This window comes from Lingula anatina, chromosome 8 (genome assembly GCF_051362555.1).
Source record: "Lingula anatina isolate TDL-2025a chromosome 8, LinAna3.0, whole genome shotgun sequence".
Classification (NCBI taxonomy): Eukaryota; Metazoa; Brachiopoda; class Lingulata; order Lingulida; family Lingulidae; genus Lingula; species Lingula anatina.
Window position 1 is genome coordinate 14,415,425 of NC_141774.1, and position 13,198 is coordinate 14,428,622.

General features: G+C 39.4%; 1 protein-coding gene across 1 annotated transcript; it reads right to left on the reverse strand.

Moving 5' to 3' along the window:
* Positions 1–8,852: 8,852 nt before the first annotated feature.
* LOC147760441 (adenosine receptor A2b-like) lies at positions 8,853–12,366 on the reverse strand. The gene has a single exon (XM_086994737.1). The coding sequence runs from the start codon at positions 11,563–11,565 to the stop codon at positions 10,369–10,371; it is 1,197 nt and encodes a 398-aa protein (XP_086850863.1). The 5' UTR covers positions 11,566–12,366; the 3' UTR covers positions 8,853–10,368.
* Between the last annotated feature and the right edge of the window lie 832 nt (positions 12,367–13,198).

The window sequence follows — 13,198 nt, forward strand, 5'->3', positions numbered from 1 at the left end:
AATATGTACAGCTCACATACGGTGGCAACTGCTTGGCGCGCCACAAGGCGATTAAGAATATCAAAAAGCACACTCGGTTGACTATTTGAAGATATTTTCAGGACCTTTTTGTTGGTTGGGGGGGTGTGGATGTTAAATTTGCCCTCAAGAAACTACCTTTATCATCTTGAGCGCAGTTCACAATTTATGAAAATATTTGCTGCAATTTGAGAAAGGAAAGCGGTGTCACTGCTTGTGATGACTTTGGTGAAAAGTAAAACCTTGTCCAACGGGAGATTAAAGGTTGCATCATACACAATGAAGACCTATAAATGTTCTTATTTTGTTCTATACGGATTATATCCATCGATGAAATGACGCCATGCAGCTGTGCTTTGAAAACAAAGAGCGGAAATCAACAAACTGTGATTATGAAACAGTTGTTATAAAACAGTGGCTCCTGTCTGCAAGTGGTGTTTGTAGAGTATAAAAGGCATGCACATTTGGCAAATCCATACACCCTTTGCATTCAGCTTGCCTATCCAAGCGACCTGAGAGTTTACAAAGTACAAACTACAAATACATTAAATCTTAACAATTTTCCGTGAATTGGTGGGGAAAAAGTCCAATGGAGAAACTGTCGAGCACCGCCGAGACATATTTCAACATGTCAGAGAAGCCCGCGCATAATCTGTCAACCATTGGGACGTGGTTTTGCACTGAAACAGCCTGCGTTCCTTTTGTTACAATCGCTTTAATCATCGGGATGGTTGGAATGTTTGCAAACGGCCTCATTATCGTGTCGTTTTACAAGTTCGATGATATCCGATGTCAGGCCCACTATGCCATCGTAAGCTTCGCCTGTCTTGATTTCCTCACTGGGTTGGTCGGCATCCCGCTCCACGAAATATCGGCGAACTTGGTGAATGTGATCCCTGAAATAAGCCATGTAACATTGAGCAAGCACTTTTGTTTGGTCAAAACATTTTTTGCGGGCTTGATGGTTTATCTTAAATTCCTTCACCAACTTTTCATCGCTACTGAAAGATACCTAAAGATATGTCACCATTTCAAGTGCGTCACGCTAATAACTAACAAGAGACTTGCCATTGCATTGGTCTGCGTGTGGCTTTACGGGATAGCTGTGACCGTCATCCCGTTACTCGCCTGGCACACCTGGCAGCCGGGATATACAGGAAGCGGTTTCGTCAGTAATAACAACATTGTTTCTTACATTACCCTCCCGCATATCATGATTTCCGTTGTAGCCGCATGTGGCCAGTATATAGGAATATATCGCCACGTCAAACAACAAGCAAAAGCAATGAACGAATTCAAGAAGAAAACCGTTAAACCAACGCAACTGGGGGCCACCACTGTTCCGCAGAAAACTCACGCAGACCAGGTTTGTCAAAATGAGCTCAGGATGAGAAATGAAGAGAGTAAAACAGGCTCAACACAGAAGTCCATGGCCAACACTCCCAAGAAACCACGGTATGTAAAGCCACCTCAACTTACCCAGCAAAAATGTTTTGAGATTGCGCTGAATAAAAGGGAGATCCAAGTGGCAAAATCTACAGCAATCGCTGCAGGTTTTATCGTTTTCTTGTCCATCCCTATCTTTTTAATTAATTTCGCATTGAGCAAGTTCAAGGATGATCCGGTGTTGGTTGGTATCTTCTACAATCTCTCAACAATGATTATAGGCATAAGTTCGTTCACCTGTCCTATCATATATGCCACATTTAACATAAAAATGAGAAGAGCTTTTTTGAAGTTGCTTAAATGCAGTAGTTAAAAATTAAGTTCGAATTAATTTGGTAGGTGTTAGAGAAACTTATTTTATTGACAAGGTATTGTTTAAAGGGATAATAACTCTTCGTTTCGGCCAAAAAATTAACTTTCCTGGAGTAAACAACAATTTTCCCATTCTTACCAATGGTTAATGAATCCATATTTACATTCAAAGTAAGTTTTTTTTTTCTAGAAAGTTTGTTTTTTTGTTAAAATCTCTTAAGAGATTTTAACAGAGTATAGCCATCAATGGAGGTCATGTGGTCTAAAGACAAGCTCAGATATCAGAATAATAGCTTTAACTGCCGTTTTTGTGGTAAAACAGAATATATTATATTTCTATGAGTTATTCACAATGTTTTTATTGTGAAATATAGATCTCATACGAAGAGTTATTATCCATTTAAGTGTTTAAATTGCACCGGAAGAGTCCCTTCAAAAGGTACGTAATGTCAAAATATTGCAATTCAAAATCGCACTTAATTGTCCGGGTACACATATTTCATATTTTATTTTCTGTAATTACGTTTTAGAGATTTGAATGATTTCTATATAATTTCCGGTGAATGATTCCCTTTTGTATCAAACGCAAACTTACAGGTATATCCACCATCGCAGTTGTTTATCGGACGAGATTTCGACAAACAAGTGTATAAGCTGTGTATGATAGCTATATTTCAAATTAACAGAGGGTTTGTTCCTTTGGATCCTTTTTATCTAAACAGATGGGCGGTGGACGATTGCCTGTTATATTGCCTACAAACGCTTATGTAGTTTTATTTAGGAGTAAAGCAGCACGTAAAATATTAGATAACAATTGTTACAGGTAAAAATATAAAGAAGGTAAAATCTTCTCTATATGTATAGTTACGAGATTTGAAGACCGCTTCTTATGGAAAAATAGTCCTGGGTATTTAAGAAGACGCTATTCTTCCAATTGGTATAATTCTACCTCCATACCGTTATTACCTCCTCTCTTAATTATGCTCCTTCTTCAATTGCTGTAGAGGAGCGCAAAGACTGTAGGTAGAGATAAAGTTGTTCCACAACATTAAATTGCCCCAGAGAAGGATAGTGTGTTTAGTGTTAGGTGGTGCGTTATGCACGACAGCATTTTTTTCTGCAGTTCTGGGGTTGCTACGCCAGATTCCTCTATGGCATTAATTTTTGTAAAAATGAAACAGAAGATGAATTTCATTGAAATGGTGTGATTTCTATTGTAATGTAGTTAATTCCCTGGTATTCCACTATTTTGAAGTAACAGTTGGTGTGAATCATTTCCAATGTGCTGTCAGCATTGCATAGAATTGTATTGGACATGCGTATCGCACTATAATAATGTAACGTAACTTGAAAAGAAAATTGAAGGTTTGTTATTTGACTTTTTCTCTGCTGCTATGACTGTGAAGGAGTGATCCTCTTATATCAAGGTAGATTTGAGCTTGGCTTTAACCCGCTTAAGAGAATACAAACTTTATCAAACATACTGTGATTATATCACACTTTTAATACGAACCTTAATGGCTTTAATGTAATACATGGGTCATTTACATATTTGCAGGATGTGCATAATCCATCTAATATGAACCAAATCCAGCATCTTAAGATGGTAATTATGTTATAGAACCAGAAGCATTTCAGCGCTCTCGGATTTACCCAACTTGAGCCAGCAAGTAAACGCAAGAATTCAGTTGAAAAAGATGGTTTCTGAGATAAATAAGAGACTATCGTTTTTATTGCGTATTGCTGGTAAGTTAACTTATACCAAACTGTCTTCCACGCAACACGCTGTCAGTGGGTGCTCAGAATATTTTGGCTGTGTTTACCTTGCTGCGCGATATATGGATGACTACTCGTCAAATGCTGAAAGTGACATGTAAATCGATAATTGACGCAAAGCCTCGTCATTTTTTCCACGATTTGATTAACCATAGACTTAATTCGTAAACAAGATTACACATATTCACGCCTATGACTAGTTTACAGTTGTTTATGGTTTTTATTAAACAAAAAAGAAAGAAAAAGGAAGATCATGCAAAATCAATGTTCACAGCGGTCGGCGACACACTTGATTACAGTCTATAAGATTGAAACAAGCTTGTTTTATTCAAAGTCCTTGTTTACATTTTTTCCAAAATTGGTAACTTTTGACAGATAAATAAAATGTTTTTATCAGACACTAAACTTCGTACTTCACTGTTAGGGCAAGTGTTCATCGCGTTGTCCAACACAACTTTAGTTCCCTTTAACGTAGCAATATGTTAGATTGACGGGCTGCTTATTGCATTAGTCGATACTTGAGAAGAACAGTATAGCCCGTAAATAAGGGGATTATCGGAAAGATAGCACCTCGTTCTTTTAATGCTCTTCTTTGTCTAGATAGATTCCTGGGCACTTAATTGGTGCCAAAACGTTTGGACGGCGCCATATAAAACTGGAAATTAGGAAATAGAAATAGGAGAAAACGACATGGAAACATACAGTATACCAGAGGTGGTCAGTAATCATCCACGTATTTTATGATTCTGAGAAAACATTTCGAAGTGGCGCTAGAATTTCTTGTAGAGGGTTGCACAGGATACTGTAGGTTCTAAAGGCACTGAGGATGCAGTACACTTTCTTATTATTTTAGCTGTCTCGATATCATTTTCACAAAATGCACTATGAAATATGAATAAACAAAAAGGTGTGGTAATTATAAAAAAAATTTAATATAATTAGGATAGAACTGAACGAAGTTCAAGGAAATTTCCCGTGGTGAAGGCTTGAAATTATAAATTACGTTATGTACATTTGATATCAGGGAAAGAGACAGTGTGAGAGAGTGCGTGTGTGTGTGTGTGTGTGTACGCAATGACATGAGCATTTTTTTAACTACGTGTATAGACGTGTTTGTAATGCTGTGTGTGTGTGTGTGTGTGTGAGTGTGTGACTATGTGCGTGGGCGTGATTGTGTCCGTGTGTTCTAATGTGCGCTTCCAGGCCATGTGGTGGTGAGGAGGATCTTGATACCTGTAATTGGTTTAAATATCTGGCCACTTCAAAAGATAAATGTTGTTCAGTATGCTGTCTGTAAGTGATGTTGGGTCCCGTGTTTATTATCCAATATCATCAAAGAACAGTCCTTGGCGTGCTTCTTAATGTAGCTCATGTTGCCGGCTTCCTCGGGTCACGCTGTTGGCATGTTCAAGTGTTTCTTAACATAAGCTTCCGTAGCTAAAAGACGTTGTATTGGTTTAGGAATAAATTCACGCCATAGTGCCTTGCTTTATGTTCTCCGTTCTTGACACCTGGGCCTTTAAAGCGAAAAAAATAACAATAATAATTGTACATTTTGTTAACAAGACCAAATATCAGCATCATTTAGTTCTCTTCATACTTTTATTATGTTCAACTGCTCCAGAAGCCTATTTCGCGATGTCTGTAACATACTTGTATTCCATTTTGATGAACATTAAGTTTATAAATATTATAAACTTTTTTAACAAGGATCTTAATCTTTTGATTCCAGTGACATATGGGAAATCCGTGTCTTTTTTTTTTTTTTTTTTTTTTTTTTTTTTTTTTTTTTTTTTTTTTTGGAGAGTGGTGGTGGTGGTGGTGGTGGTGATCCATTTATAAATTCATCACTTAATGATGAGAATTATGCTGTCTTGGCAAGAATCTGCACTCTTTGAGTGTTTTTTTTCCTGGTTACTGATGAATGCATTGGCTTGACAGTAAACATGTAGGAAATATATCGTGCTTTGGTCTGCGTACGGAGGAACACATAATAAAAAAATTTATTCTTAGCACTTGACCTGTCAAGCCAGTGGTCACATCCCAAGCCTCCTTGTCTTCACAGCGTGCTAGCTGCCACAATGACGCATCAGCATCGTCATCCTATCCTTCAAGACGGTGACGTTGTAATTGTCAGCCTTTGGCGAAAATAAAGCGCCATTCATCTGCTGAGTCAGTTATTCTATTACAATTCTGATTTGCGTTGTCTGGAAGATGTTTGCTTTTATAAAAGAGTTTACGTGATCTGTGGTATCAGATTGGTGTTACATGTAGATGTGCGACATGTTAAAGTAGTGGGTTGTGGTAATTTGATAAACACACAGTGACGTATATAGGGTACGTCAGGTAGGGTGCGGATGCTGCACGCTATTTGAACGGGTGGCATTTGATGGTTGATGTACTTAATATTGCATTTCCAATGTTCACACAGATGGGACTATGCCAGTGCTTGCCATTCGCGCTTGTTTCCGAAGGTACTCCATCAGATGAACTGCTCTGTTCTCTATCAGCTCAGTAAGATTAATATTCTCAAAAGATCTCTGTTTTCTTCTGTGGATTGTCCCCAAACGTCAGCATTCCAGGAGATTATATTTCTGTTTTATTGGCCTCTTACAGTGAGCTATATCACCTGTTAAATCTATGGCTGACAAACTGCCATAATTTAATTTCGAAGAATAGCTTATTTTCATTTTGTTTGCTCCCACAAATGTAAAATTTGAGACATGGTGAGAATAAAACAGAAATGATGATGGCGAAGGGGACCACGTTTTATTTGTTTCTTCCATTATCTATAAATTATAATTCATTTAAATGTGGTCCATTTATCATTTGGCCTAGGTTGACGCCAAAGGTTTTGGGAAATCCTGTTATCTATCCAGTTTTTCCTTTGGGCATCTATGTTTATTTAACCAAATTTACTACAGCAATATCAATAACTGTTTTATCCAAATCATCCTGTCAGTGGGGAAAATGATCAAATGATTAGATTGCATGTTCAGATTGACGTCCAAATACAGACTTGACATTTAATATGGAATATTTCAGTTTCGAAGGTATACCTAGGTAAAAATACGTTCTTTTTTCAAAAAACTCCGATCTCATATAAGATTTGTGAATGTAAAAGTGTGCAGTCAGGTGTGTCACTACCAATTAACTGACTTTCTTGCCTGTTGCGCTGCTACATTATGTAATTTGCAGTGATTTAATTGGGTAGTGTTCCTTTGGGCTGATCAAAGCTTGGCTTAGGCAAAGCTTGGTTCTGTCAAAAAAGTTTCCATATTTCGGCAACTACTGCATAGAAGAATTTGAAATTTTGCATGTAGGCGGTCAGTTTTGCAGTGTGTAAGATGAGTCGAGTAGTGCATTACAAATTTGTCAATCTAAGGCAGAATGGCGCGAAAAAGACAGACATAACCAGACAGATCATAGCGCCAAACGGAACGGTCCCCACAGTTTTATAGAATAATGCCCAGACTGATGTACCTACACAGAGGTCACCCCCAATGTATCAAAATTTTACCTACAGGGTACAAGACCCACTGTCTTTCGGGATACGCTGCTGCAACTAAACAAAAAACACTTAGTCCGTTCAGAACGAGGGGTAAATTGGCACTAAAATGCGTTTTTCGAAGCCCTTAGCGAACACCAAACTGGTTTTCGCAAGTAAAAACTCCAAATGACCTCCGAGGTACCCACTGTATACAGCAAAACATCGTCGTCTGTTTCTCTAATGAATTGGGGGCCACGAACGATTCTGGGTAGAACACTGAAACTGCGTGGCTTTCTTTATTGAGGTCAGATTTCACCTGTACCGCCCAATTAGTCAAAACAGAGTTTACAGATATCCAGAAGAGGCCTACGACGAAGCATATGCTAGGTCTAAAGTGACAAGGGTGATTGACAGCGTCAGTATTTGGAGTAGATTCCACATTGGTGCCAAAACACCAATGGTAGTCATCGACGAAAACCTGAACCAGATCAAATACAGGAATAATCTCGGAACCACTTGACTATCATTTGATAGGGAGCACCTTAGCAACAATTCTAGGTTGCACGATGAGGTTGCAGGTTCACACAGAGCACTTTTAATAGCAGATAACTTACAGAACCAAGGGAATGAGCAGCTACCCTGGTCATCAAAATCGCCACATTTGAACCACATAGACAATATTTCGTTAGACCATTATTTGCCAATCAACTGCCTACATGTCCTACAACAAAACTGGACCAGATTGGACAATTTTAGACCGATGCCTGGAATGCTATTCCAGATTGAACTCTAAAAACCTACCCCCAAGAAATGCCTTGCCGCTTGAGAGCGCTGGCAACAGCCACGAAGAGGCCAGGCGTAACAACGACCATTACTGTGACTAGCAACTGACACGAGGGTCTTTTGTGGAGCGTATTACCCTTTTACAGGCGATAATTTGGAAAATATGGAGATCCAAAATATCTCTTTTAATGGGAGTCGTATGACATAGAATAGGCAATGTGTTTTTGTTTGCTTCTCTGGCAAATTCCATTAATAAACTGATGTCACAATGACATCAAAGAGATAATTTAAAGTTATTAAAACACGATTATAATCCTTATTTTCATTTATCAGTCAGCAAAATAGGAAAAAACTGATAAAAAATCATTTCGAAAAAAATATTCCATATTAAATGTCAAGTCTGTAGTATGTATTCTGACTTCCTCTTGTCATCATTGAATTTATGTTTTGATGGACGTCAAAGGATTGTGTATTCTGACTTTCTCTGGTCATCACTAAATCTATGCTTTGTTAGACGTCAGAAGATTGCGCACTCTGACCCTCTCTTAATTATCATCACCAATTCTGTGCTTTGATACACGTCAAAAGATTGCGTATTCTGACTTTTTCTTATCATCAACAAATCTAAGTATTGATAGACGCCTTAACATTGTGTATTCTGACTTTCTCTTAATTATCATCACGTAATCTATGTATTGATAGACGTCTAATCTGACATAATTCCCTGATCAAACTCAACAGAGCGCTGGGTTAATGCAGGACCCGCTTTAATGCGATAAGTAATTAGCGTTTGCTAATCCAGTCATCACTTATTTGCTGGATAATCACGTCGATTGGCGTCAGGGCATTCCAAACATCATCATGGCGTAACATAATGGTTCGAAATGACGGAAATAATTTTGTTTTTCATTCATTACCGTCCGGTGTTGTTTGGAGATTCTTAGGATTCATTCTCAATAAATCTCTCGGTCTGACGTAGATCTATCCAACTCCGTGGAGACTCTTGCTGAATGCATTTAGATAAACAAATTAACACGACTCCTCCTGGCATTGAGAAGAATGCAGAAAAGCAGATGGTTATTCCAGTACGTTGAAAACAAGTTAAACTAACTGCATTTAGCAAGAAACATAGCGGAGCTGAATTGATCTACGTTGGGCGATAGTTTCAATGGGAATATGAGTTAATTCTTATTTTTATCATCTTCACAAAAAAAAAGTGATAAAGTACGTCGACCGTGGCTGAAGATGTAAATTAAATTCCCACCAATCTTGGGGCAAATATTACACCGCGAGCTGCTCTCAATTCTCACTTCTAAAGAAACACGGAGCATTCATTCTTGGCTCAGAGGTTTCAATATCATTTCTGCGAAATTCCGCGAAAGAGGATTCAATGTCCAACCCACAAGCATCAAATGACGTAAACACTTGGTTTTATAAAATATTGCAAACTTCGCAAAAGGTCATCAGAGATAATAGAGATGTTGACAATAACAGGATACGTGTAAATTTAGATGCTCATTCTGTATTGGAGCTTAGGGTTCACTCCTTCCGAAAACACTTCTCTATAGAAGTTTAGGATACATGACCCTGTTGTCAGGGTTTTCATCACTGCAACAACACTTTTAACTTACTTTATTACGTAGATTCTTTATTGATCACTGTGAAGGAATCCGAGCAAAAGCTTTTCATTCACACCACACGCACAAACTGAAGGACAAGAAAGTATCTTGTGTGGTGAACCCAAATTACCTACAAATTTTTAGTACATTGCGGAACGCATCCAAGCAAAGCTTTTTACATACGCCTTCCACACAGTCCAACTGCAGGTCTTGTACGTATCTTGTGTAGTGAAGCAAAATTACATACATGTAGACCTTGAGAGATTATGTGTGTTGCAGAACAAGCCCAAGATAATCTTTTTTTCTTATAATTACAGACACCACATGCACAATCTATCAGACAGAAAAAAAGTCGCCTCTGTAAGGAGGCACATTTACCCAAAGAACATGGTCAATAAACCCCCAGTTGCCGAGCGTCAGTCTTGGGAATCTTCATCAGTACGAAAAGTCCATACAAGAAACTTGTGCAGGGGTTTAATACATTGATCTTTTGATTTTTAAACGTGAAAAATTAGTTTGAATGACCTTTTTTTGCGAAAATAACGCCGTACCTGTAGAACTACCGTTCTGTTTGTACCCAGTTATAATTGGCTAATTGCTGTCAGACCTGATCTTTAGGTCCAAATGTATCGCCTGTAAAGATTTCTGGTCGACTCAGCATTATGACAATGTTTGAAACGTTTCCCATTCATTATATATGAGGTACAGGAAAATTATATATGTATACATATACTCTATATACGTACATCGTTACAAGCCATAATTTGAAATACACTAAAAGCTTCACAGATATCTGCGAAAACATTCCGACTGTTCCTAATTGGATTCGGCTTATGTTTCACCGTAGTTAAAGATCACAATCTGATAAGAACTTAAGGAGTGCGCATTTTCCGTGCGTCTCTTTAAACAATTTCTCTAAACCACCTAAGTAATTTTCTCGCATCTTCTGTAAGACGGGGACCTTGACGATAAAATATAGTCCGAATTAAAGGACTCCATATCCACTGTTTCAGTGTATTTATGTTCACTTCCACGAGAGATAAACCTTACCTTACAACACAGGCCGAAAATTCTTTCAACGAATCGCTTGTACCCAAGTTGAACATCAGGTAAGCGTATGCCGTATATAAGAGGGTCAAAAATGGGATTCGCGAGGACAATTAAATTAGTGATCCGATGAACCATTTGGTCGGTTGACGTGGCTCTTTTCCCCTGGGCCGTAAGGATCAGTCCCACTATAGCGTTCACGATTCCGGGCAGCCAGAAAATGATGACAGAACCCAAGAGAAGACCAATGGTGATGTTGAGTTTTCTTTGCTGGAGGAGAGTTTTGTGGTCGCTTTGAGGTCTCTTGTGAACATGACCGCCCGCTAGAAATGTTTGAGAACGCACAGTTTCACGAACAGGTGCCCGTAGCTGTTTGTTCACAACGCGGTACGTCATGAAGTAGAAGACGATGGCAACTGCCGAAAAGCAGACGAAAAATACAAAGAAAACATATGGTCGCACGGACATGTAGGAACTGCAAATATAGACACATTGGCAGTCGGACGCTACGTCGGACCTTAGCCTCATATCTGTGGCCAAATGGAGAATTAAACCGACGACGAAAACAAAAATCCACGAACTCAGTATAAAGGTGCCCACCCTTGCCTTAGTGACCAATGCCGGGTATTTCAAGGGTTTGAATATGGCCAAGAATTGGTTAACCACTATCCCCACCGTGGCGATGAGAGGACCTAGAAGAGATACGTATGACGCCTCCGTGAGGATGTAAGCGGCACATATCACGTGGAAATGCGGCCCGTCGTAATAGAGGTACGTTCCCGTGCCAAGCAAGGTGAAGGTCACGAGGGCAAGGTCAGTGAGTGCCAGGTTGATCAAAAGAAGGTGGAAAGGCTGAAGGGGTCGCTTCAGGTGAACAAGTGACACCAAAGAAGCTAAAGTTGCGGCAAAGCCTATGGCGGCGGTGATGTGGCCGCAGAGAAAGTACACATTGTTTGAAGGCGACGATTCAGTACTGTTTTCCGTAAGCGTCGCATTTAGCGAAGATACGGAGATGGAATCGGTAGTTATGAGCTCGTACCGTAACGCCTGTGAAGCTTCATTCACTCCTTCCATCCCTCTGGCGAACAATCACAGAAATATCCAAAAATGGTTTTTAATCCAGTATTGAAGTCAGGTGAAAACTTCCAGCGTCCAGGAACGCACTTATAATATCAAATATAATATAAAAGTACATGTAAATAAACAAAAGCATCTACCCAAAACAGTAATGTTATCTATATTAGTTACCGCTGTCTAAGTAACATATAATCTCTGATATCCAATGTGGTCCAGAATCTCACGCTCTCCATGAATTCTCGCAAAGTCTGTTTTAATTGTGTTGTGTAGTTCCTATCAATGAATCCTGCCACCAACTCCAACGCCCGCCAGTGTCGCTGATTGAAAAGTTATGTTACCAATCACAGTCATATTGTTTTATAAACGCGTATGATTGATCCCAGAGGGAGAAAATAGCTGTGGATCCCCATCCAGTGCCGTGCTGGAAACAAAAGGTGCGTATAACGGCTCCCGAGAGTATGTGTTTGTGAAATGACAGCTTTACAGTGTTGCAATCGATTATACCGACTAACACTTCTTTGGATAGAGCACACACACATAGCGCACAGCGCCTTTTTAACTGGGAACAATGTTCCTCAGCCGCTGCGAAAAATCGTTTCACTCTGGTTCGCGGGTGTGAAACTTACTTGTTAATTCCTGACGGATATTTGGAGAGCATCTAAGCGTTCCGTCGTATATATACCCCCTTGAAAGGTCTTTGACTTAGAAACGTGCCTGTCCTATCCGACTGTTACTCCATTCTAAGAGCTCGGTTTTTGTGCTCTTTCCAAGAACCACATTTACGTATGAATGCCTCCGTGTAAGTGCCTGCAGAAGCGGAAGGTATTGGCTAGAAATGGCTTTTTATTTGCGCTCGTTAGGAATCGGATCTGAGGAGCTGTCATCGATTATCCGATGACGATGTCAGTCATGATGAGCCAGTGCCTACTGCGCATGCGCTTGTGTTTAGGCGATATATATATATATATGTGGACGGACGTGCACACGTGCTGTGTCTGTATCTGTAAGGGATCATGCAAGCACACTCAGTGTATGCAGCTACAGTGAATGGCAGCACCAATGCAGTTCAGATCGGGTGGGAAAGGAGGGGGAGGGGGGAGGAGGACCTACTGTAACCCCCCCCCCCCCCTCCGCCTTTGATTTCTAAATTCTACAAGCCGATATCCTTGTTAAGTGATGCGTTTATAATTTAAACCCATCTGCTCTTCTCTCTCCTTCACATCTTCCTAATGTTATCACCCCTTAATCTAACCAATAGATTCGCCATTGTAACCGCCATTTCCATAACGTCGCGCACGGCCGTTGATAGTTTCGTACAAAATAATCACACCCTTTGTTAATTGGATCATCTGTCCCTGTCAATGGCATAAACAAAATAACACCTGTTAACAAGGATTTGGCGATAACACCATAATAGGTATCATCGACAAAGTCATTTGCCATTAGTTGTCATGGTGATTTTGAATTCACAATGTTAAATATTGCGTCATTCCTAAAGAAACATATTCGTCTTAATACGATGATCTTGTCAACACATGTTAATGTTGGTAATTTGCGGTTAAAAAGTGCGAAACGATTACGCTTGGCTGGGAACCGTTTTTTTTTTTTTTTTTTTTTTTTTGGGGGGGGG

Excerpts from the sequence above, each read along its gene's own strand:
- LOC147760441 (XM_086994737.1), bottom strand. The coding sequence starts at position 11,565 with ATGGAAGGAGTGAATGAAGCTTCACAGGCGTTACGGTACGAGCTCATA.